Below are 25,551 nucleotides of genomic sequence, written 5' to 3'. Positions count from 1 at the left end.
CGGTGCTTTCGTGCATTTGCAAACCTCACAAGCGCTTATATAGGCTCTTACGTCTGAAACGAGACCAGGCCAGAAATAGTATCGCCTAATCCTCTCGATAGTTTTGTGTACGCCTCCATGTGAGGCCAAGGAGCTATCATGAGCTAGAGAAAGAACTTTGGGCACTAATTCCTTTGGTAACCAAAGCTTCCATGCGTATTCGTCATGTATCTGTTCCCCGGTTAAGTGTTCCGCTTTACGATACAAATAACCGTTTTCCACCTTAAGATCAGGGAAATTTAGTTTATTTTCTTCCACTCTCTTTATCAGATTATTATACTCCTCTGATTTAAATGATTCGGAGTTTAGATCAATAATAAGTCCTTCCGTCAAATCTATGGCAGCAACTGCCTCTTCGTTCACGCGAGACAAAACGTCGGGAACAACGTTTAGTGAACCCTTGCGATGCTCGATCTCGAAAACGTATCTTTGTAACGCTAACGACCACCGAGCTAATCGGGAACTTAAATCGTGGTTCGACATCAACCACTTTAAAGAAGCATGATCTGTAATTATCTTGAATTTCAAACCCTCCACATACGCTCTAAAATTCTTTAAAGCGACGATAGCAGCTAAACATTCTTGTTCAGTGACTGTGTAGTTTTTCTGAGCTTTATTCAATTTCTTTGAAACAAAAGCAATCGGTCTCTCGTCGCCTTCGTCTGAAACCTGCACTAATACTGCTCCTACGCCTGTTTTGCTGGCATCACAGTGTATAGTGAACGGCTTCGCGAAGTCTGGACTACATAAAACAGGTGCTTCACTAAGACACTGCTTTAGCCTCTCAAACGCTCTTATAGCCTCTTCGGTCAAGATGAACTTTCGTTTTGTCGTCATCAAGTCTGTCAAAGGAGCAGACAGAGACGCAAAATTTGGCACGACTTTCCGATACCATCCACACATCCCCATAAAGCTTCTCAAGTTCTTTAAGCTTTTTGGTAAAGGAAAGTTGGTAATCGCAGACACCTTTTCTGGGTCTGTACGGATTCCGCCGTCACCTATTATATGACCTAGATAACGCACTCGCCGCAAGCAGAAGTGACTTTTGCCAATGTTGATTGTCAAACCTGCACGCCTAATGTGCAATGCTAACTCCCTGAGAACTTCGAGATGATCTTCAAAACTTGCAGATACTATTAGAAGATCATCTAAATATACAAAAACTTCGTTCCTCATGTGAGCTGGCACTACCTTGTCCATTAAACGAGACATGGTGCTCGTAGCATTGCATAAGCCAAACGGCATTACCTTAAATTGGTATAACGGTCTACCTGGTACCGTGAACGCAGTCTTATCGCGCGACTGAACATCTAAAGGCACTTGCCAATAAGCATCCTTTAAGTCTAAGCTAGTTATAAACTCTGCTTTCGGTAATCGGCTCAAAATCCCATTTATTTGGGGAAGAGGATACGCGTCTTTTTCCGTGAAGCTATTGACTTTCCGGCAATCTAAACATATTCTAACTTTCCCTGGTTTAGTAACCATTACTATCGGGGAGGACCATGCACTCTCCGATTCCTCTATCACACCCAATTGCAACATTCTGTCGATTTCAGTATACATTGCCTTTTCAACTGCAGGAGATACAGGGAAATGCCGCTGTTTGATGGGCTTCGCCATTCCTACATCAATAGTGTGGGTTATTAAATTTGTCCTGCCTAATCCTTCCTGAGTAAAAGAAGGAAAACAATTTATGGTATTTGCCAATTTAGCTTTTTCGTCTTCCGACAAATCGTGTTGATCCACCTCGTCTGGGCGGACTGCCTTAGCCGATTCTATTTCCGATATCTTTAAATGTGTTGGAAGAAGATCGTATAACTTCCAAAAGTCTATGCCAAGATATAAATCTTGTTTGAGTGAAGGTACGACATACAGTTTTAAAGGCTTCTTATCATTGCCGTATTCTACGTCAATGTTTAGAACTCCTACTATATTTTGGGATTTCCCGTCTGCTGTCGCAGCGCTGCCTTTTATGGCTCGGTATTCCTTATTCTTTATCACTTCCTTAGCTAATTCTCCCCCTATACAACTAATCGAAGCTCCCGAATCTAACAAACCGTATACAACTCGATCGAGCAATCGAACCGGTAGAAACGGTCGAGGATCCCTAGTTCCTGCGGGTATGGAATTAATGTGTTTCAAACTGTCTTTGCATCTTTTCACATTTTTCCAAAAAGCCTTTAACCTTCGTGAATTTCGTTTAGCTACGTTAGCTATCTTTTGTACTTCATGGATTGCGACGTCCCTTAACTTTGAAATTTTGCTGTGAAGCAGAGAGCTATCTGGGACTATTTGTTCGTCTGGGGAAGAGAGAGATACACTTTGAAGAGTGTCCTCTATTGGTCGGTCATTGTGGACTGATTTCGACTGGCATATGAAGTCTTCTGTTTGTATTGCGACTTCGATATGCCTTGCTTGAAGTTTTTTGAACATTTACTGCAACTTGGCTTGTACGTGTTAGCCGCACCGCATCCGTAACAAAAAACACGTCTTTCTGAGAGACAATCTTGATACCTATGTCCTTCGCTTTGGCAGTTCCAGCATTTTAAGGAAAAGGCTTCGACTCCTGCCTCACCCTCAGGTTCTGATTCTTGGAGATCTACCATTTCATCTCCAAATTCAGCTACTTCACGCCTAAAAGGAACAACCTTAGTGTATCCACTACATCTCTTGACATCAGCGAGAAATGCTTCGCGACGCCTACAAATCTCCCTTAATTCGGACACCGTTTTTATTTCCAGATTCAGGATTTCATGGCGAATTTCAGGACGAAGATTACTTTTAAGTACTCGGACAAGTTTACTTGACACCCAGGGCTGTTCTAACTGATCAATTAGTCCTGATATGTTGTCATAGAAGCTATCGAAGGATTCGTTTGGTTTCTGTTTAGTCGTTCTAATTATTTCCTCTATGTCATTATCATCTCTACTGTGTCTGAATTGAAGTCGTAAGGCTGCACAAAAATCCTCCCAAGAGATTTCACCGTACGCCTTATGGTACCGCCAATAAAACTCGTTGGCTTTCCCTTCGAATAGAACACTGCAGTTCCTACACAAAACGGTAAAGTTTCCGTCCAGCATTTGCCTTGTGAGGGCTTCGACCCTATAAATAAAATTGTCAACAGACATACTATCCCCAGAAAATTTAATTTTCCAACCATTGAGAATGTGAACCACTTTATCTGGCCGCGTTAGTAATTCAGATGCAACCGTGCGTTGGGAAGCAGGAGAGCGTGGAGTTTCGATTCTATCAAAAACTCCTGGCACCTGATCTTGGAGCTGGGGCTGAGCTGGGCTTGGAGTGAGCGTCACTCGATTCACACTTTCCGAGAAAGCATTCTGTATTAATTCAGACATCTTCTCAGAGAGAGTGGCTAACATCCTCCGCTCCATGGCTAACAAAGTGACTGCGTTGGCTGTGATAATACTTGAATTCGTATTATTGCTAGAACTTCGTATTGAAGTAGAAGGTCCCTCATCTAATGGATTATTAACCGGCTGAGTAGCTTTAGATCTACTTCGAGTTTCTCGAGCTACTTTTTCGGCAGTTTTAGAGGCTGTGGCTCTACATGCCGATTCGCAAACTGGACACTTCTCACTGTTCTTCCAATGAGCTTCAATACATTCTCTGTGGAATTCGTGCTGACATGTTGTTGTATATGCGTTTGCTGAACTAATGTTAGCTTGACATATAGAACACAAAGAATTTGAGGCACTTCCGACTCTCCTATTCGGCGATCGATCTAACCCCATCATACTCAAATAATTCTCAAAAAATGTGACACACGAAAAATATCTCAATATAATAAAGAAAAATTATAACTCAATAAAATTTATATAAACTGAACCCTTAGCTTGTTGTTCTCGTCCCCAAGGATATTGTCATTCTCTTTTCTTACATTTCTCAAAAGGTGTATGGAGTTTGGAAGAAAATTCGTTCAAATTGACTTAAACTTATTCGAAAGATAATCCTTTCTTTCTACGTAAGTTTTGGACGGTGTACTCTTACACTCGTATTCCAGTGTAAACAAGTTTTCCTTCCAGTAGTTAGAATTTAGATTCAGAAGTTACGAAGATGGGATACGACACTTCTCGCAAGTTGTGCCAGTATTTTCCTCTTTGTTCATCGATAACTTCCTTCATAGAATAGTTTGAGTAGCTCAGTGATTGGTTTTTGCCGATCGCGGACAGAAAATCAACCGAAGTTTTGATTTTTAAATCTGTTTTCCTGCGACTGAAAACTCCAGTCACTTCTGCTTGAGGTAGGAAATTTCCGCTTTATGGTCTAATTCCGGTCAGCTTTGAATACTGATATTCTTTCGGCATGAATTCCAGGAATTCGAACACAATCGAAAATTTAGAAAGGTGAAATTTTGAAGTAACGAAGAAATGAAAGAGTTTCTGAAATTATGTCCTTCGCGAGTCTTAATGAACTTGAATTTATTCACTAAGGCCCCACGTTGGGCGCCACTTTTTCTTAATTAATAATAAATAATTATCTGTAACGTGTAACGGTAGTGGTGAACAGTTCGGGATTCTGTACTTGCGGGGCACGCTTTACTATTCCGGCTTGGGCTCGTCGGCTTGGGGGGTGGTGGTCTTGCTCCGTACAGAATCCCACGCAACTACACATTATTATTAATTAGAAATCGAAATTAGCGTGCTGCGACAAAAAAATACTCAAACAGGAAAACTGTAAAAATATCTAGAGCTAAACGATAACCGGAAGAACAGAAGGACAATTTCAGAGAAACCAGAAGAAAGGGAAAGAGAAGGAGGAGAGAAATACAAAAAAAAAAAAAAATTGCGATACACAGCTGGAATGTGTACGCTTCATGCCCTACCCAACCTACGATCCTCTCCGCTCGAGCATGGCTCTGAGGATCCCTTCATATCCTAGGATCTAAGAAACAACAGCATGGTTCAGTTATAAGTTTAGTTATTCATTATATTATTATTTCTTCAAACGTTATAAAAGGTAATAATTAAAAGATACATGTTTTTGTTTTGTGCGATAGAAAATTATACCCAAAGATTAATATCAAATATTGTAAAATGTAGAAAAATAGTAATCATAACAATAAATTAAAACTAAATATAAAGGAATATTAAAAAAAAATATTAATGTTAGAAGATATAAAAAAATGTTAAAGTAACGGCTTAATTAATAAAAAGGAAAATAAACAAAAAATTTAAATTCCTATCCCAAACGTGGCAATAACTTGGCGGCAATATTCGGAAAAATAAATTTAATTTCTATTGTTATTTGACGTTATTCATTTAATATTAAAAAAAAGGAAAAAATAATTTTTTTATATTTTTAAGCCTTTATAAAATTTTCAAACATATTTTTTTTTCAGTGTATTTAAAAATTTTCTTTTATCTAAATTATTTTCAGGTTTTCATTCTCATCTGTAATCTCTAATCATTTTATTTCAATAATATTAAATTAAATAGAATTCATTCCAAAATTTCTCTCAGTGTAGCCAAAGCTCGCTGACTAAAAGATAAGCTCGCTGTAAATATAACCGTTCTTTGATTCTTTTTTTTCCATCTTTCTATTTCGCAAAATTCGTTTTAGTGAGAATGTAACTTACACCAACAACAAAAAAAAATGATAATTTCATGCAGTTAAATTTTTGTGTTGTAAAAAGTAAATATAAATTAAGAAAACAAACTCACTTGCATTTCCATGACGAAAGATCGATCTCCCGCGCTGGCGTGCTGAAAAACGGAATTTTGGGGGGGGCTTTTCCCATAATTTTCGGGAAATTCGGAGACGCAAATAATTAAAATTTTTTTTTTTTTGTAACACATCAGAGCTTTTCTTTCAGTGCTTCTTGCTCTTTCAAACCTAACTCAGCAACCAAAACAAAAATAAAAAAAGAAAAAAATCAAAAAAAATAAAAATAAAAATAGAAATTAACAATTTAAATTTCGAGGAGCCTTTCTAATTTCTCTTTGCCGCACGTTTTCACATTTTAACTTTATTTATATAAATTTTCCCATTTTTTTTAACTTATTATTTATTTATAACATTTTTAACTATTTATTTTTTTTTTTTAACATTTCCTTTTAGGTTTTCGTTTTCACCTTCGCATTTAGTTCTTTTATAATATTTATTTTTTTTAGCACTGTTTTAGCTTAATTATACTTTAAGGTTTATTCATTAGAATTCTCACTTCAGTGTTTTTTAGTGTATTTCACTTAAGAAAATTTTGGTATAACCAAAAAAATAAATTTTTAATTTTTGTTTCTGCACATTTTCGTTCACGTTTTTTTTTTGTTTTTTTGTAGCTCGCAAGCATTAATCTTTATTATATAATATTTTCCATTATAGTTTTTTTTTGTCTTATATTTTTCTCAGTGTGCACGAGGTTTTGGGGATTTTAGGTTAAATTCACGTTTTCACTCCCACTAGGCTTTTTTCGCCCACTGTCACAACTAAAACTGCTGGCCCACGGAGTTGCCGATCCCTCGATGGGATAAATAAGGCGCTCCGCGGGACACTTGATGATCGCTGGGCCGGCTCAGGGCTTGCTTCACCTGGATGCCGGGCCGCTGGATGAGGCACGGGGATGTGGATTTTCCTGAGTAAGGCCAGTAACTCCTGAGGGTTCCTATTTTTCTTCCTTCCTTGGGTGGGTTGGCAGATTAGGCAGGTTTATCTGGGTAATCTGAAGAAATAACCCAAAAAAAAATTTTAACCTCTCTGTGAGTAAACACCCACATGCCAAGGCAAGAAAACTTACGTGCACAGGTCTTTCTGCTATGGAGGTTGAATCGAAAAGAATCTAAGATTCCAGAGCGGAAATCTATGTCGATCCAACCTTACGCCATCATAGATAAATAGAGCTTTTCAGTGCATACCTGCATACAGCTGATAAGAAGCTGCATCTCGGATGGCAACTCTTAGTTTACCTAACCGGTAATCTACGCTTACGATCTTTGGCGCCAAATATAAACCCATTTAAATTTTTCTTTGGCTTCAGTCGCCAGTACATAAGTAAGCTAGTTATTAAAACGTGGGCAGCAGGCGATTAGTTGGCAGAATATTTCAAGTTTTACATTCGGTGATAAGGTGATAGCCAACTTAAAGAAATTGTTTGAACAAATGTGGGAATTTACGTAGGGAATTCACAATGAGTTACTAAAGCTAAAAAACTTTATTTTTACTAGACAAAATATGAATGAATTGAAAATTATTAATTTTATTTATTTATTTATTTATTTACAATCTGTATGCTTAAAGTTACAAACTAAAGCTACAGGGGGGTGTTGCAGCCATAGCTACTAAGGCTTTCGGCTGGCTCTAAATTTATATTTATTATTACTATTATTGTTTAGTTAATATTCAAGTTAAGTAATATTCAAGTTTTTGGCAAAATTACTAAATAATTACAATAATACCTAATATAATATTCAAGTATGGGGGCTAAATAGTCTGTATATGTTTATTTGATCTTAATGACTACTAAAATTGTGTTGGACATTTAATAATTAATTGTTTACTATTAGATGAGGTTTAATAAATTATTAATTTTATTTATTTATATTATGTATGTTTAGAAAAATTCATCAACTTTTATACAGTATTCATGAAGACCTAACGTGCTCGTTCATGAAGAGTTCATACAAAAGAATTCCGATTTGATTTCTAATGGCTCCCTTCATAGCGAACCACACCTGGATAACTACTTCCTCTAAACATAAAGTAATAAACAAGTAATTCTGATTAATTTTTCATGTGAAAAATGAATTGTTTATGACTTTACTAACATACGATTAAGATTTGAAAATTTGCATAGGCTTATCACCGCAACAAAACATGATATGTCACTTAAAGTTAAACAACCATCCAATTGTAAAGAGTTTTACTTTTTTATTTCTTGTTTATTTTTTTTGGAAAAATTATTTACAAATGGTAAAAACCATAAAGGTGAAGATTAATCAGAGTCCAGTTCAAGTCGACTACTTGGCTCGCCAATCTAATCTTGAAGATGTTTATAATCGCTATAATTGTTAAATATTCACCAGTAGATTACTTATCTAGGCGTGATTTTCAGTACTTAATATAAACCACGAACATAGTAAGAAATTTTGCAGTAGACGCACGACGTTCTAGCCGGTAACAGTCCTTAGTCCTACAAAAATGACACTCGGTCGTGGAAAATTGAGTATTTTCAGTGCGCGATACCGTTGGCAAATTATTGCCACTATGACGGGTGGGTGAAGATTCAGTGGATGACCTAAATACATTTATTTAAAAGCATATAAATCATAGTGCACATCATGACTCTAACTCATGGAGTTGGTGTGGGATGGCTGTCACCAAGTCTACGGCTTCTGGGATCGGATCACAGTCCACTTGGAGATCCCATCACCATCTCCGAGGCATCATGGATGGGATCTTTGATTGGACTTGGCTCCTTGACTGGCAATATTATTTTTGGTCTACTACTAGACCGGTTGGGCCGTAAACTTTGCATGTATTTCCTGGCCATACCCAACATGGTAAGTGCTTATTATAATTTCAAAGGGGTTTCCCAATCAAATTTACCCCTTGGCTCATTCAGTACTATCGCTTTTGTTTATTATGGATTTTCCAACTCCCGTAGACCTATTGGATCCTTATCTATACTGCTCAAAACGTAGGTTATTTATATGCCGGCCGGTTCCTGGCCGGAATATCAGGCGGTGGCTGTTACGTTGTATTACCCATATTCATCGCGGAAATTGCAGATAATGGGTAAGTGGCACCATATACATTGGGAACCAGTTAAAGGCTTAAGAATCTCAAATAGATGGTTGATTATTTCAAGTTGTACGTGAGGTCGATAAGCCTTCACAAAGTCCTACAGCTCAACAAAATTGGCTAAAAGTTGTCTACTTTTTAAACGATAAGATGGATGTCTGAGATATATTATCTATTTATGTGGTATTACGTAGAAGTTCAATCAGCGAAATGAGAGATTATCTTACTTCCTAGTATTTTCACTTATGTGATAGAAAATAGACTTTAGTTTTTTTTTATATTTTGAATAATAGTTTAATCTATAAATTTTAATGTTTACAGAGTTCGTGGCGCCTTATCTTCCATGGCCATGATGTACGTTAGTATGGGCATGATGGTTGGATTCTCGCTGGCCTCGTATCTTTCATACCACCTGATGCCTTGTATAGCCATTACATTTCCCATCGTTTTCTTGCTGGCCATTATTGGCCTGGCCGAAACTCCCCAGTATCTGCTCCGGAGGGGTCGAGATGAACAGGCCGAGAAATCCTACTATTTTTACAAGAACCTCAAGGCCCCGAAAGCCGGCGATAAAGAGGCCTCTAATCATGACGCTGCCAAAATCGAGTTCGACTCATTTCGTCTTCAGGTTCTTAGTGGCGGCATCACCGAGAAAATTACCACGCGCGATTTCTGTGAGTAAGATAAAGCATCTATGTAAGAATATAGTTTCTAGACCAGAGTAATGACCATTTAAATGGAAGAAAACAAGATAAAAGAGGCTGTGATAGCGTTTATTTTAGTCATCCGATGATTTGCATAAATGGATAGTTAGTTTGACAGTAGTTTATAGTAATCTTGCCTTTTTAATTGAGGCAATGAACACTTTTTTGACTTAATTATATTTTTGATTCTTTATATCTTTCAGTTAACTTGCCCACCATAAAAGTCTTTGGCCTGATCTTTGTGCTGATTATTTGCAACCAGTTGTCTGGTAGCTTTGCCATTTTCAACTACACCTCCCACATCTTCGCCGAACTGGGTAGTCAAATAGACCCGAATACCTGCACCATTGTGGTAGGAGGTGTCCAGGTGCTGAGCATCCTTTGTGCCGTTGCTCTAGTGGATCGTTGTGGACGACGTGTTCTCCTCCTCACCTCAATGGCGGGCATGGGCCTGGGCGAGTTGACGATCGCCTTGCTGAAGAGCTTCGCATCTGAGGAATTCCTGACGGAGAACAGTTGGCTTCCCTTGACTTTAATGTGCTATGTGACTTGCATTGCTTCGGTGGGAGTAATACCACTCATCTTTATTATTATTATTGAACTGCTGCCGGCAAAGGTAAGCTTATTTGGGGAAAAAGTATTTTTGAAACATAGATCATCGGTCTTGTTCAACACCTCGTGCTATTACCTTCTTCAACATAATGATCTTTATTTTCCCACCTCCAGATCCGATCCATTGGCACCTCCCTGAGCATGGCCACGTTTAGCGGCTTCATCTTTGTGTCTCTGAAGATCTACCCCATCATGATCTACGACCAGGGCCTGGCGGCCACCATGTTTATGTCGGCGGGCATGTGCCTCATCGGGTTCATTGTGTTGGGCCTGTTTCTGCCGGAGACCAAAGGCAAGCTGATGACGCACTGACGACACCGTTGTCGTGTGAAACCCAATAATGTCTTGGCTCGAGCTTGGCATCAACCTCGGAGCTCGGCCACGCCACATGCTTAGGCTGCCTTTGTTGTTTTTCAAAGTGAAGCCAAACCCATTGCATAAGCTGCGGGATCCCAAAATGCTCTCATGTCAAGACAACTCACTCAATAATTTGTGGCACAAAAAAGCTGAGCCATCGGCTCATCCTGAACTCTTGAACTTAATTCAATTTTCGAGCTCTGCGGTTTTCTTTTCTCTGGCGGATTATTTTTGGCTTTTGTGCATAGAAATGTAATTTAGTTTTATTTGGAGAAAGTCCCGGGGCTGTGATCTTGTGATTGATAAGCGCAAAAATTGTACGAATAGACCTAAGTATGTGTTACAGCTATTATTTATCTAAATATGATAGTCTGCGATTCGAATCTATCTATCTCTCGGATAAAATATTTATATTATTATGCTGGTAAACAGAAAATTATGCAGAAAACTTAACCGGCAGTTAGTAGACTGTTCGTTATAAAACAAAGTTGCACAATCGATCAATGGAATGGGGGGGAAACCTAACCCTCTGATAAGCAAGAAAACGTTTGGGGGAAAACTCTGTTGCCTACCTGTCTTTCCTGCGATTATGCTGAGATGCAGAATTAATGAACTCGCAAAAGCGTAGAAGATAAAGCCAGGCAGCGGCGAATGCAAAATCCAAACCGAAAAGCCAGTCGAGCCGAAGAGCCAAACAATGACTCATAAATTCAACACAATAAAAATTATTTATTTTTCTGCTACACTCTGGTACTTTGATGCTCTTTTGGGGCTCTGCAAAATGCAGTTACAGCTCAAATTAAGCGGCGGAGAAAAGAAAATTTGATCTCCCTGACAGGACACACAAATCTCGCTCAAATCTCCAGAGACGATGCCAGCCCAAACAAAGCCAAACGAATGCTATCCAAATGGCGGCACAAAATCCACAGAGGCACAATCAAATGCTCACATTTTGAGTGGGCGGGGAGTGGGGGCGAGTTGCTTATTTTGGGAGTCCATCCATCCACTTACCCCAAGTCGTTGCGACGTTGCATCAAAAAACCGTTTCATAATTTTCACACGTTTTTCTCCCCGCCCCCAAAAACTGGAAATGGGATCTACGTATCTGGGGCCCACCGCTGACAGGCGGAAATTTTGTGGCAACTCCAACTTAGCTGCACTTAGTTAAGTGCAAATGCAGCACCAGACTGCAATTAGCCTACGTTGATTAAGTTGATAATCACACACGCTGATGGGTCAGGCCCTGGACAGAGATGGGAAAGGTTTAGTATTTTTTTCAGAGCCATTACGAGGGACAATCCATAAATGGATGAAGTTTTAGGGTGCTTTTAAAAAAATTGTTTGTTAATTGTAAAATATAGGGAGTGATTTCGTATAACATGAATATCCTTAGTGGCAATAATCTTAAAAAATGTTTAAAATACACCCAGACCTTTCGCAACCATCTCTAGATCTGAATGACTTGCCGGAAGCTAGGTCCCCGAGGCCTGGCAATCAAAGTGTGTGGCCCGATGGCGCCACTGATGCTGCAACCGCTCCCGAATCTCCCATTCCCAATCAAACAAAAAAGTAGGCTGTAAAGTTGGCCAAACAATCGGGGCTAATGTGAGCGATTGCTCATTGTTGCGATTACGAGCATTTGATTTGTGGCTACACGGATGCCAATTGTTTGGCTCAGATCGGTTGAAAGAAAGCCCAGAGCTATCTATTGTCTGCCCTGCATGACTATTAACACGCAATTTTCCATTTGGCCGAAATGTCATTTTGTTTTTTTTTTTTTTTGTTTGCACTCCCGGTAGCAATCTTGATTTCAAATCATAATTTACAATTACCGCGGTGTGCCACTCACCCAGTGATCTCCATTGATAAAAATTACAAAAAAAAAACTATTTATTTATTTTGGATGACAGCAAAGCAATTGCGAGAGAAATTATTTCCCGATTTATATATTGTGTCATTGGTAATATTAAATTCATTATTGTTTGCCGGTTGAGATGCTGTCGAGTTTCTATTGTTGGAAATCGATTTCGGTAATTGTAAAAAATTGCTTTAAATATTTATATGCTCCAATTTTGTGAATGGGGAGGCCAGCTAACCGAATTCCGCATTTCTTTTGACCGCAAATATTATTCAATCTGAAGCACGATTGAATGATTCGGTTCTTTTTCAAAGGGGCTTGCATAATACATACACTTTGTTTCAGCCAAATCTAAATATCTCGGTCTAAAGTTGAGTGACCTTTCCCCAAAATAAAAGCTTAATTTATGCTCAAATACACTATTTGCATTTTATACATGGTTGAGCCCAAATTACTTAAATATTCATATAAAGCTTGGCTTACTGCCAAAAAAACCTGACTGACGGTGTGAAAACTTTATGGTTAGCAAAACGGCTCGGTAGTCAAGTGAAAAACAAGTCTGATTGGCTGAGTGACAGCAGAAGCTACCGTTAACAAAACTCAAGTGGAAAACTCACACACATTTATTTTAGCCATGATTAATTGAAAGGTCATGAGGCCCGAGAAGTGCGTGAAGATATAAAGACATCAATGCTGCAGAAGTGAATGCAAATCAGATAGATGTCTTCCTCTAGAGTCTACAATCTACAATCTACAGTCTACTGTTTAGAGAATTTATACAAAGTGTGGCCTTGCAAAGCAAAAGTAATTGTGGTAAGGATCAAAACCAGTTAGTAAACTGTTTACGTTGGTAAACAGCCATTTGTTAAGGCTTGACAAAATTAATTGAGCCCAACAGAATTGCAAGACGGAAAAAATCCAATTTTAATTAGCGCTTCTTCTGAGTGAAGCATTTATAAATCGACTGCCAATATTATAATTAATAAGAGTACCTGTGTCTAAGCCACCATCTCCGCATCGGCATCAGCATCTTAAAAAGGTCATTAAATCAACTTCAACTGCCGGTTGCCCGGACAAAGCCATCATTTTTTACAGAACGACAAAGAAGAAATAAGAAGTGTTGGGTTGGCCTTTAAGCATGAATTATAAATTTTGTTTTAGAACATTAATTTAATGCCCCGCCACTTGGACGAAATTTCGCCATACCAGTACCAGAGATTTATGAAATCCAAAGATTTGTGGCATAAAATTAGCCACGATCATCAGCCGAAAGAATGGTCCATACACTGGGGTAGGATGCGAGGGCAAAAACACCATTTGGCTGTGGGTCCATTTGGCCAACAAAGAAGTGGAGACCTTTCTATTTTCTATAATGCTAATTTATGTCTGCCTCGACAGCTTTATTTCTATAATTATTATGTAAGATCGCGTGGCCACCAATAAAAGCGGTAAGAAAAAGAAAGAAAACCTATTAATTTGGAATTTGATTTTTTATTTTTGCATCTGACGCAAGATGTTGGTGTCTAAAGAGATTACATAACTTCTTGACCCTGAAGCAGTTGCCTTTGTTCTTACCAACCGAGTCGTCAAAAGTAAAAATAGTTTTCGCTGCCAATATGATTGATGAGAATCTTTTCTAGAAGAAAGCTTATAGCGAAAGTAGGGGGAGAGTTATAGAAAGTGCTACAATTCACTTTCTGTATTTGTTTGTTTTTCAGGAAGAGAAATAAAATAAAAATCATGTTTGGGGGAGACTGCGAAATGCAAAAAGTGTTAAATAAGAGACAGGTGTTTGCTCAAGGAAAGGGTTTAGGTTTCTATGCCCCTTTCCTAAAGTTGGCCAGTTAATTTTTGTGGTTAGACATCTGGTTGGAAATCGTGATGCTTATAAAACTGAGGAGAGGAGGAAAATGTTCTAGAGAATGTACCATTGACAACATTGACATGAACTACTAACAATTATGCTGAGTACTTGTTAGGCCATGATTGCTTTCTTTTCTTCATGATCTTGTCACCGGCAGTGGCAAGTTGTTGTAAATTTGGTTATAAAACAAACACAAATGACATTATTCACACGAAGGCAGGACAGTCTGTTGCAGCTGTTGCCGCACGACTTTCCTTGGCTGCAAAGGCAGCAGCTAGAGTGCAACACTGCCATACTGCAACACTGCAACCCAGCAACAATCAATTCGACAGCAACGACGACGACATTTGCGCAGGCGCAGGCGCCTTTATTGCGCTTCAACTTCCGGAAATCACGCTGCTTGTTGTAATAATGTTTTTGTTTCTCTCGGATTTTGTTAGGATTTTTTTTTATTTTCTGTTATTTTTACTAGGGAATGGGTCAGGCAGCGAAATTTTGTGCACGCGAACAAAATTACAAAATGCTCGCAGTTAACGAAAAATTTGTTTGCTTTAAGTTGTTAAATTTTTTCAATTATGCAAAAATAAAATTTTAACACAATCTTGTGGTGGCTGTGGGTGAAATGAAGACATGCAGACACGAAGACCAAAGATAACCGAAACTATTGTACTTGCAGCATATTTACGATGGGTTATGAAACTGAGGTGATTGTCTAACCTCCTAGAAAGGGTAAGGGTTGTGGGGAAACCCCTTAAAGCCAGCAGATGGAAACTCTGTCATTAAATTAGCTTTACATCATATAAATTTTTAATGGTTTTGTTGATTTTGGCATATTTTGTCCTCAGGATGAAATATACATTACTCTTAGAGCCTTTCTTTCCAAGTGAACTTTGTCTTGAAATTAATCTTCATACATTTGTCTAGATCTGCCCAATCACAGACAATGGTGTAAATTAATACAGATAATCGACTGGCTAATGCGAATTTAATTGATCGCCAACTCACTGAATACCATCCCCAAATAGCTCACACGCCAAATTGACACCTTGATTCAGCCCAGACTGAGGGCACTCCCCGGCTAGATGGCTAATGTCAGACAAGATTTTCGGCTCTCCGAGCCACTTAAATCATGGCAGTCTGCAATTTCTGAATAAAAAAAGCATTAACGAAAAAAATTCTTTTGATTTATATGTACGAATCCGCCAGAAAGGCAACCGAAATGGCCTTCCCAAGTGGCAATCAATTCTGGCGAAGCAGCTTCTCGACTCCAGAGGAGACTCTTGGTTCGTCTATCGGTTTCTGAGTGCCGCCGGGGGCATGGAACACTCTGCACGTGTTGACTCCCAAGTGGAGTCGATGATTTAGCTCGCCTCGTTACCTCAACGCCATTTGACCCCCAGCAATTGAGGTAGCCACGATTCGTTGGCAGTCGGAAAATAGAAGTTGGAAGTTGGCAGTCCACAGTCCGCAGCTAAAAGTTAACAGTCGGGAGTTGGTTGGCAGTCGAGGAGGGCCTATTCATTTCTTTGGTTATCAGTGAGGCAGCGATCGCTGCAATATGTTTTCTATATGCCTCATTTCTGCACAAATCGCTTGACCTTAAGCGTTGCTGTAATTTATTTGTCGTTGTCGCAATTTCCCACACACAACCCGACCCGACGATTTTCCCGCTCGACTTTTGTTTTTCTTTAGAAGCTGCAAACCGTATTACGTTGGATTTTAGTAGTTTAGTTTTGTATTTTATTTATTTTTGTTGTTTTTCTGCTTGTGGGTCTGGGTTCAGTCGGTTAGTGGAGGTTGCTTTTATTTTTTTATTTTGTAGGTTATTGTGCCTGCCCTGGCATCTGGAGGTTATGTAATGTCTCCTAACCCATTGTTATTGGGCTCGGGCTTTGGTTTTCCTCAGCTGGGTGAGGGTTGGAGGGAACGAGACCGTCTTATCAGTTGCCGAGCGTCACCCAGTGGGGGCATTTACAATTTACAACTCTGATTGTATAACCGAGCATTTACAGTTGGCTTTTAATTGATTTTAGCCCTCTGATTGAGCCTGGGTTTGCGGAAATTTAAATTGCTGGCCTTAAGTGTGGATGAGGATATACCAGGACTATTTTATAGAATTACCAGTATTTTAAAAGATATATTTTCTCGTAGGAAACTTATTTTCTGAACAACATCTTATAGACATTTCTTTTGAATGAATGTAAATGGTCAAAAATGTTCGACTCTCGTTCAATTTTTACCTTGCGAATTCTTTGGTAATCGCTTAACAAAACGGTTTATATAATGTACCTCCTTCTCCCCCGCATTAGTGTCTATATTATGAAATTAAGGCCTCAATTTCCCTGGCATGCATCGCAGCAAGCCCATCAGCCTCATGTATAACACTTCCTGACTAATGAAGTGCCAGAGCTGGCAGCGATGCCACGGTTTGGGTCCCAGTTTTTTGGAGGAGACATCTTCATTAGCACTGAGTGATATGTAAGGCTTCCAAAGCCAGCTCCAAACTAGGGAAACTCATCGAAGGAAAGGTGAAAGGGAGTTGGGGGTGTAAAGGGTTGGGGTATGTCTGCCCGAGGTGTGAATTGGCAAATGCGCTAAAGACCCTTTCAGTCGGTTCGATGGGGCTGCTGCCTGCCTCGCATTTCCCCTAGGGGCCGCCCATTTAAGTGTCCAATAATTCAATCACATCAAACGCCATGTTGATGGGCGCCAAAGTGCCGTTAAAGAGTTTCAATTACACCAATTTCCAATGCTGTTGTTGGGAAAGTTGTGAGCTTATCATGAGAAAAGCAGGCAGGGGAAAACAAAATAGAAACATTTTTCGAAACAAGTAGGCTAGCAGTTACCAGTTTGGTCAACATAGTCTGGACCCTGGCCCAATAGCCTCATTCTATCGGGTCGGTTGATCAGTGAACACCTTTCGGAACTCAAAATTTATAAAACCAAAAAGAAATAAAAAAAAAAAAATATTAAAAAAAAACTATATATAAATTTGGTAGTTCAAAATTTCTGTAATGGACCTTTCGAAAGCTGAAAGACAAAGTCCAAACGAGGATCGCCGGGCGGATAGCCCGGATTACCTCAGAACCTTGCTGCAGGACCTCTTATGTTTCTTTATCCTACTGTCGGTCGCCCTTCTCATAGTGGCGGGCATCCTTTTCGTTGTGGAGGACATGGGCCGACTGCAGCAACAGACACGCCGTAGCCCCGCTCAAGATCCATCCACAAATGACTCCCAGGTCGCGGTCGGATCTCTAGAGGAACCCTCGAAGACGCCAGGACGGCGATGCTTCAATCCCTACAAGTGGATACGTTTCTTCAACTGCCACAAACGGATTGACGTGGCCCAGGAAGCGGAGCAACCACAACCGCAACACCAGGGCCAGGGAGAGGAGCCGAAGAAGGATCAAAAACTGGAGCAGCAGCAGGCGGCTGAGGATCCTGCCCCCACATATGGACCGGCAGTTGATCCGCAGCAACGGCAGGCTGCCGGTGATCAACTTGATGCGGCAGCCGCCATGAAATACAGACGACGTCATTCACATATAGACCCGGATCTGCAGCATTTAGCCGGTAAGACGGTCTTTGGCATTCCACTTGATTTCAATTAATTTTTATTTATTTTCAGATCCATTTTAAAGCGTTTAATTGCGCAGAAGTAACAACTCAATACAGTATACACGTGCACATACACACCCCAAACATACACGTGCTGAATCCCTACTATAGCCCGGACTTTTTTTTTTTGCCATGACGTCGTACAATATGTCTGCATGTTCTTTTTGATGCATTCGAAGCTCCGAACTATTGGGTATTCCCCGATAGGTTTGTCTATTGATGTGTAAAAGCCACCGGGCTAGATTCTATCGATGTCGATTGAGAGATAGTCCCGGGTTTACAAAACCAAACTCAAAACTACAGTTGTAGCCACATTATTTGGCATTCCAAACTATGAGATCGGCGCTTTGCGGACCTCAGATGGCCATCATGAGCGCGAAACCAAACAAGAACATCCAAATGTACATAGCGGTATCAGCACACAATTAATAAAAGCTTTTTCACTCGTACCGCATATAAGGATTGCTTTTATTCCAAGAAAACTGTAAATAAAGTTCATATTGAATATATCAAATATTTCTGTTGTAAAAATACAAAAATATATGACCATTTTGGCAATAGATTTGCTCCCAATAAGTCCAAATCTTGCTCGAATATTCCCACATTATTTTATGGAGATACATTTTGGCTGGTTAAAAATACTGTAGCAAGTGCTATAAATTATATTCTTTATTTTTATAAATAATTTAAAAGCCGATTGTTGCGGAGGGCCACATTTCACACGACCATTGAGCAGATACTTCCTTATATCACGGCCTATGGTAATGAAGCCATCGAGGGCTTGGTAATTGTTTCAAGTATGCCAAAGCTGCGGAACCTTTCAATTATTCGCAAGAACTTTTAACTGATTCACGACTCCCCTCAATGGCACCCAAATTCTGAGACCAAGACTGAAACCCAGACTGACTCGGAACTTGAATCTCAGCAATCGCAGATCGACGTGTAAGTGTTGAGCTTGATAGGCATCTTGAAGATACACCAGAGGCAGAGAAAAAACAAAGAAAAACAAACAGAAGCTGCGCATGCCCATGCCCATGATGGGTTAATTGAGGTATTGAAAGCCACAACGGCCCAAATGAAATGAAGTGTCTAATGTTTGCATTAGACGGAACAATTGCAGGGGGCTTGTGGTGGTCCGTTGTGGCTGGCCTGAAGGGCAAGCTCGTGGGGTGGGCGTGGATTTGGCCGGAGGTCGTCCGAGGTCGGGCCGTGTTCTGATAACTGCAGCTGGGTAATTATTCACCAGATAAGCTAGCTGCTGCTAGCTTACCAAGAACATTTGCATAGCAAGCTCCACCTGGGCACAACACAATTGCACAATCACAACAATGGCAATACATATTTTCGGGTATTTGTCTTGCCATTGGCATGTGGGCGTTGCAGCTTTGTCTTTTTAGAATAAGAATTTAATTAAAATAATCGGTTGTTATGCGGCTTATGCCAAAACTCTCACACCGAACAAGCTGTTGAGAAATCCATATTTATAGAGAGTGATTTCAAAACCGTTTCGGGCAGTCAAAGGCTTGCAGCAAACTTAATGGCAGCGCAACACGAAACAGAACGTGCAACTCGAATCTCCGGAGAAGCGAAGGCAGGCTTAGGTTCTTATCTGCGATTTCCTTGAATATTTATGAAGCACCGTTAATTAGGCAGATGCCTGGGCCAAGACAAAATGACACTATTACAATATGCATGCCGCCGCCGATTTACAGTTTACAGTTTTGGCCGAAAATAAAAAAAAATCAAGACAAAAGTTCTACGGGCGCTGGGAAAGTTCGCCGCGAAGATCTAAGTTCGCCCAAACTTGTTCTGAGCTTAGAACCGAAACAAGTTTGTTGTCTAAGTCTTTTGATTCTTTCGCTTGCGTGTTTGATATTTTCATTTACTCCTATAAATTGCATAATCTTGAATGTTATTTGCTGTTTTAATTTAGCGTTTATTTTTTTGCCTATTGTCTTGTTCTGGGCTCTGCCAGTGACACAGATTTATTTATAACTTTTGTTCTCCCACCGGTCTGTGGGCCAAAGAAATGGGTGTGACAGGAAAGCACTCACTGAACAGCTAAAACCTGCTGATACATAATTCTGCAGGTGATATAATAGCCCAAAATTGATCGTGACTTTGATGCCTTCGCTGAGACATCACCTTTAGACAATACAATTAATTTGAAAGATTTATTTGGGGCAGAGCCAAATTTTATTGGAATTACTACTACCTATTTCTCTGCAGCAGCATTGACAAATTATGAGCTTCGTTTAATGACTGTCAGAGTATCGCTCTTCCTATCAATAACCGTGGCTTGTTAGCCGCATGCTGGGCACTTTCAAAGGGGCAAACATACGAACACGCACCTATTGACCGCGAACAAAAGACACGGCTATCTGCCCTACACAAATCACCAATTGCACGGGGGGCAGATAGATAGATAGATGGATGGATGGACGGATGGATGGATGGAAGTTTGCTGGATGGAATCGATGTTAACTGTTACATGTGTACTCGATTTTGTACTCTCTCTTTCTTTTCGCCGTTTTTCTTGGTATGACTCTTTGGCAATTAAATAAAACATGCCGCATCAGTTGGAGCTGAGTTTTGCAACGGATACATGGCCGTTGGTGCCTTCGTGGCCACTGCTTATATAACCATATGTAAATTATTCCAGCAAATGAAGAAGAAATATGGTTGAGATCATGCGCTTTACTGGAACACACCTCAAAAACTAGCTGCCTCCCAAAACCGAAGGAAAAATAAAGGGAACTGCCAGCCAGGTCCGGGCTACTGTCCATCTCAGGCAAAAGGCTGGCCCCAAAGCCCAAAAACTCAAAGCCCAAACCCAAAAACCCAAGCCCAACAATAGCTGGACTGCAATTGAAGCGCAGCCATTGACAAGATAATTTCCTTGGGGTGCTGCATGCAATACAGTAAATCCTATTTTACATGTCTTATTTCAGGATACCCTTCCCAAATGATAAGTATAGGAAACTTATAGAAAAAAAAACATATTATATGTTTAAAAAAAAAACTAAAGAAAACCATCATAATTAAGCTTTCAAAAGGCTTCCCAAGAATTTCTTCTTATTTTAGCCATTCTGGCCAAGTTAGAGTATTCAATTAGCATCGAAAATGTTTCCAAACAGGCTTTTCTTCCTTCTCCTGTAGTTCGTCTGCGTTTTACAAATTGTACAAAACGAAAAATAAAAAAAAAAGAAAGAAAAACTTTGGCCACGACTCCGGCAGGCAGAAACGAACAGAAATTGGCTAGATTCGCAGACCGCGTTAAGTTGAGTGACTACCAGTTGTTGTTGCCACGATGCTGGGGCTACTATGCGAATAATTTCAAACACAAGCTGCCGCCAACAACATCCAAGAAGGTTCATAATTATTAAACGAACGTTTGCTGCTGCTACCGGTGGGTTGTGGCTTCTTGAAATGTTGCAACTGGAAATTGTTTGAGCGATGCTGGGCAGGAACTGCAGGCCACATCGTCATTTTGGGCCAAGAGTGCAAAGTGGCGGGTTAAATGGGTTTTGACTACTTCAGGCCAATTACATTGTTTCGATTTTGAAGACTAACGATGACCAAATCGGTCATTTGTTAGGCCCAATCACGTCGTCCATCCAGGATGGGGTCATGTTTGCTCAGGCTATTTTCATTTATTAAAAACCAACTAATTATGATAATTAGCCGTCTCAGCAAAAACTGAAGAGACGAAACCAATAAAAAGTGTGCAGAACTGATTGATTGCGATCGTAATTATTCTCATTGCCCAATTGGATTAATTGATTTTGGCATTTTAATCTGTTTCCGTAAAATGTTGATTTATCAAGATAATGATCATGAATGTGACCTCAGATGGATGTATTTTAAATCGAATTATTTCATTACCCGATTTAGAGCATAAATGATACAGCTAATTCAGACTTCCTCCATGTACTTGATCTACTATTAGACAATTACTATATTTACACAACAATTTAACCGCAAAACACGGTGTATTCAAAATATTTGTAAAAGCATTTCATTCGAGTGTTGAAAGTTGACCACAGTATCAACTTTTAAGGGCAGACACCAACATTATCATCACCTGTGCTTTAGTCCAAACACTTTTGGTACCCAATTTGTCTGGCTTTTTCATGGGGGAACAATTGACAGAAACCACACGGTAACGTGAATATGTTCGAATATGTGTGGATATGAATAAACATGCAGGCCCGCGAATAATGTGAGACTTGCATAACCTCATTTGGGGGCTTATGGGCTTCGCGTGCTCCCGTGCCCGGTTTTTCGTTTTTGTTAGACCTTTTTTTAATATGTATTTTTCTTTTTTTTTTTTTGACTGCGGCGTGATATCGTGTACGCAGATATAAGAGGAAAGATAGAAACGTATGTGTAGTCAGGCAAGTGCAACTGCTACACTCCATGCCCCCAGATTGAAAGGAAAACAACCAGAAATGACAGGCCATAACCCATCTCCCGTCAGGCAGGCAGGCAGGCAAGCAGGCAGTCGTCAACTCCATCCGCCGGTGATCGAGTCAAATTTGAACATTTTATGACAACCACTGACCTTTTTGGGCAGCTTTTTGGGAGAGGAAGTTGCTTTGGAGTGGCCAGGAAATGATTAATGGCTCTATTGGTGCATTCAACGACCACTCGACAAAATGTGGCCAACAAATGCGCTATAATTGATAGAAGGTTGCCCAGTATAGCCCATAGTTACTCGTATATATCAAAACGTGAAGGTTTAGATCCACCATCAGCCCCACCAGCGACCCATTCACACTTTGCACAACCCACAAATCAAACTGGGAAAACTCCACCAATTATGTGATGAGGCAATGGAACAATAATTCTTCCTGGCCATTATTCCGACGTCTACCGAAAACTGCAGGGCGTCGACAAAGAGCCAAAAAGTTTCCAAAGAGCTATCCAGCCCAGTCCAAAGTTTCCAGCAATTTCGGATCAATTATATGAAGGCGACTATTGTCTGCTTTTGGGCAATTTGTGTATAACTCACGATTTATTAATTTTTCTCCAGCTACTTGTAGCTGAAGTTTTTTGCTTGTCTCTTACTCTACAGAATTTTCACAACCAACCGAAATACTTGCAATTTTTTCCAGGTTCCTAAAAGAATGTGAATATGGAAATCCCAAAAGAAAGTGTCACACAGATAAACCAAAATTATTCATTAGCTTTGGCCAACTCTTCAATCAACTTGGCACTCTGGGCCTTGATCTGCTTGCGATTAGGCACATTGGCCATGGTCTTGTTCTCCTGCAGGATATCGTCCTCCGGAGCAGTCTGTGGCGGCTCGTCGTTATCCACCGGCTCGTACATATCCAAACTGGCCAAGAAATCGGCATGATACTCCTCCACATTTCGTTTGATCGTCGCCGCTTTAAGTTCAACAGTGTAGGCCTTCATCAGCTTGTAGATCTTTCGCTTCACCATGTGCATTATGTTGTCAACTGCGGAAAGAGAACGTAGGATTTATGTATTCACTTTGAATAAATTGGCTTGGGTGACCACTTAACTGTTTTCCTCGAATATTTCCGGAGCAGCGGCCCTCATGTTGAGCATTTCGAACTTTAGCAACGGCAACTTCAAGTAAGAGTTCGGATACTGAGCCCGCAGCAACTTTGGTTGACGATCAACATGTCGCAGGATCTCCAGAAGGTTCCAAATACTTACTCTGAAAACACATATATTTAGACTTCATAATTTACTGAAGTAATTAAACCAACCTCAGCATGACATAGGCATCCGCTCGATTCTTAAGATGCTGCAGAGTATCTCTTTCGAAAACAATATCTTTTTCCAAAATTCCCTTCAAGTCCCTGATTCGCTCTAACCGACTGGGAAATAAAAAATAGCCAGTATGTCAGTAAGTTTTAAAGTTGTAGACCAAGACTACTCACTTGATCTCCTCCTCGGAAAGATTGTTAACTAAAACACCTTTCAGAACGCTGGCACACTTCATTTTGGTTTCCAGCATTTCGTGGGCCAACATATCGTTGACAATCATGCGATGAAGCTTGTCATTATTGTCCACCTGGCTTTTCATTCTGAAGAAATCAAATAGAAACATAAAATATAAATATCCGAATATATGACAGGAATTTCAACCGCAAAAACTAACCGAGGATAAATTTCCTTGGCCTGGGAACACAAAGTAACAAACTTGACCTCCTTGATCGTCTTCTCCACGGCCTTCAACTCCAGCTTAAGGATCATCATGCTCTGGGTCTCCCGGACGTATCTCTTCAGATTGGTGGTTGGGGGCGCCTCCTTTGGCTTGTTGAAGTTGATAACCGATGTGCCACCCGGTTTCTTGAGAGATGCCAACATCTGTAGCTTGGCTTGGAGGTTCTTGCGAGACTTCTCCTCCATATTCCGAAACTCGTCATTCAGCTCCTTGAACTTGGCAATGGCTGGCATGCCCAAGTACAGGATGTGTTTAATGAAGTTGGACTGATCCTCCATGTCGCTGCTGAGGGAACGCAAGATGGGTTCATAAAAAATCTCATCGTGGACCAGGACTTGAATCATTTTCTTGTAGGTATTGTTAATGGTTTTGATGGCCTTTAGACGCACATTTGAATTTTCGATCTTTTTAAGAAAGATTCGAGACTTCAGTTCTTCGTCTAATATGAACTCATTTTGGTATTTGATGCGGTTCTCTAGCATGGCTCGTTGTAGCTACCAGAGATTTGAGTTAATATATTAAATAGGTTAATATATATCTGGCTACCAACCAATTGGTCCTTATAATGCTTCTTGAGTTGCCCCAATCGAAACTCTAAACGATCCCTTTCCTTGCGCATTACAAATGTCCTTTGATTAATGTTGTCCACCACAAGATGGATGGGCATCTTCTGGTACAAGCGCTGCATGTCCTTGTGGTTGATGAGGAAGTTGCGTATCTTGTGGGTGTTGTCATTAACCAGGATATTCTGCAGTTTTGCGCGGCCATCGCGACATTGTAGCTTTAGCCGTTTGTTTTCGCGGAAGTACCGCTGCCTATTGGCCTTTGACTCGTGATTTTTGAAAACCAAGCGACGAGCTATGATGAGCCATTGTTAGTTCAAATATCCTTTTATTATCCTATCCTTAAAGACACAACTCACTTAACAAATCCGTCATGCCCTTGAACTGCTCTGTCAGCGAGTTGGGGGTCCAACGCTCGTCAACCATCACATGTTGCCGGACGTAGGACATGCCGAAGAATCCATGGAAGCGCAGAGAGCGAGGATGCACTGGCTTGGGTGCCAGGACATCCTTCTCCCGGTTCTTGTCACGACGTGGCCTATAAGCCAGTCCTCGTTGGCGCAATGTGCATGGCGGCATGGTTAGTTTATTTATCTATGTATGTACGTATATCCTTCCGATCTTTTTTGTATCAAAATAGTAGATTGAGTTGTGTAGTCTGATGTAGTATAGGTAAAGTTTATACTGTTACCTAGTCTGTAGAGATTTGTTTGTCATGGCCAACTTGAAAGTGTTTTTCATGTTTCAGTCTGAATTTAAAGATAATCATCTGTGGCAGATTTCCATAAATTCCATACGGGTATGGATCCATATCCCACATATCTTTTTAGTATTTAAGATGTTTTGGTTCTTTCGAGCCTGTTTATTTGAAAAAATCTTTAAAGATACTGAGTTTTTAAATTGAAATCCTTCAATTTTTCGTATACCAAACGAAAGAAAATAAAACAAAGAAACAATTGAAGTTTTAAGGATTTATTAAA

At 40.0% G+C, this 25,551-nt stretch overlaps 3 protein-coding genes and 1 long non-coding RNA gene across 4 annotated transcripts; 2 read left to right on the top strand and 2 right to left on the bottom strand.

The window, feature by feature from the left end:
• Window positions 1-5,591: 5,591 nt before the first annotated feature.
• On the bottom strand, window positions 5,592-7,034 carry LOC123257237. Its single transcript, XR_006507249.1, has 2 exons — window positions 6,791-7,034; window positions 5,592-6,715 (listed from the first exon to the last, which is right to left on the bottom strand). It is a non-coding gene; the product is annotated as an uncharacterized LOC123257237 (long non-coding RNA).
• A 1,093-nt stretch (window positions 7,035-8,127) lies between these two features.
• On the top strand, window positions 8,128-11,209 carry LOC6500101 (facilitated trehalose transporter Tret1). The gene is made up of 6 exons (XM_001953191.3): window positions 8,128-8,263; window positions 8,323-8,552; window positions 8,657-8,787; window positions 9,115-9,467; window positions 9,701-10,113; window positions 10,224-11,209. Exons 1-6 carry the CDS (start codon window positions 8,191-8,193, stop codon window positions 10,419-10,421), a joined length of 1,398 nt encoding a protein of 465 aa, XP_001953226.2. The 5' UTR covers window positions 8,128-8,190; the 3' UTR covers window positions 10,422-11,209.
• Window positions 11,210-17,021: 5,812 nt separating this feature from the next.
• LOC6500102 lies at window positions 17,022-18,320 on the top strand. The gene is made up of 2 exons (XM_001953190.4): window positions 17,022-17,761; window positions 17,817-18,320. Exons 1-2 carry the CDS (start codon window positions 17,203-17,205, stop codon window positions 17,825-17,827), a joined length of 570 nt encoding a protein of 189 aa, XP_001953225.1. The 5' UTR covers window positions 17,022-17,202; the 3' UTR covers window positions 17,828-18,320.
• A 4,473-nt stretch (window positions 18,321-22,793) lies between these two features.
• On the bottom strand, window positions 22,794-25,283 carry LOC6500445. Its single transcript, XM_001953189.4, has 7 exons — window positions 24,931-25,283; window positions 24,559-24,866; window positions 23,943-24,502; window positions 23,722-23,868; window positions 23,548-23,658; window positions 23,338-23,495; window positions 22,794-23,271 (listed from the first exon to the last, which is right to left on the bottom strand). Exons 1-7 carry the CDS (start codon window positions 25,148-25,150, stop codon window positions 22,985-22,987), a joined length of 1,791 nt encoding a protein of 596 aa, XP_001953224.1. The 5' UTR covers window positions 25,151-25,283; the 3' UTR covers window positions 22,794-22,984.
• Window positions 25,284-25,551: the final 268 nt, after the last annotated feature.

Source organism: Drosophila ananassae, chromosome 2L (assembly GCF_017639315.1).
Source record: "Drosophila ananassae strain 14024-0371.13 chromosome 2L, ASM1763931v2, whole genome shotgun sequence".
Lineage (NCBI taxonomy): Eukaryota > Metazoa > Arthropoda > Insecta > Diptera > Drosophilidae > Drosophila > Drosophila ananassae.
Note: the sequence above shows the minus strand (reverse complement) of the source record. Positions and strands in the feature narration are given on the sequence as shown.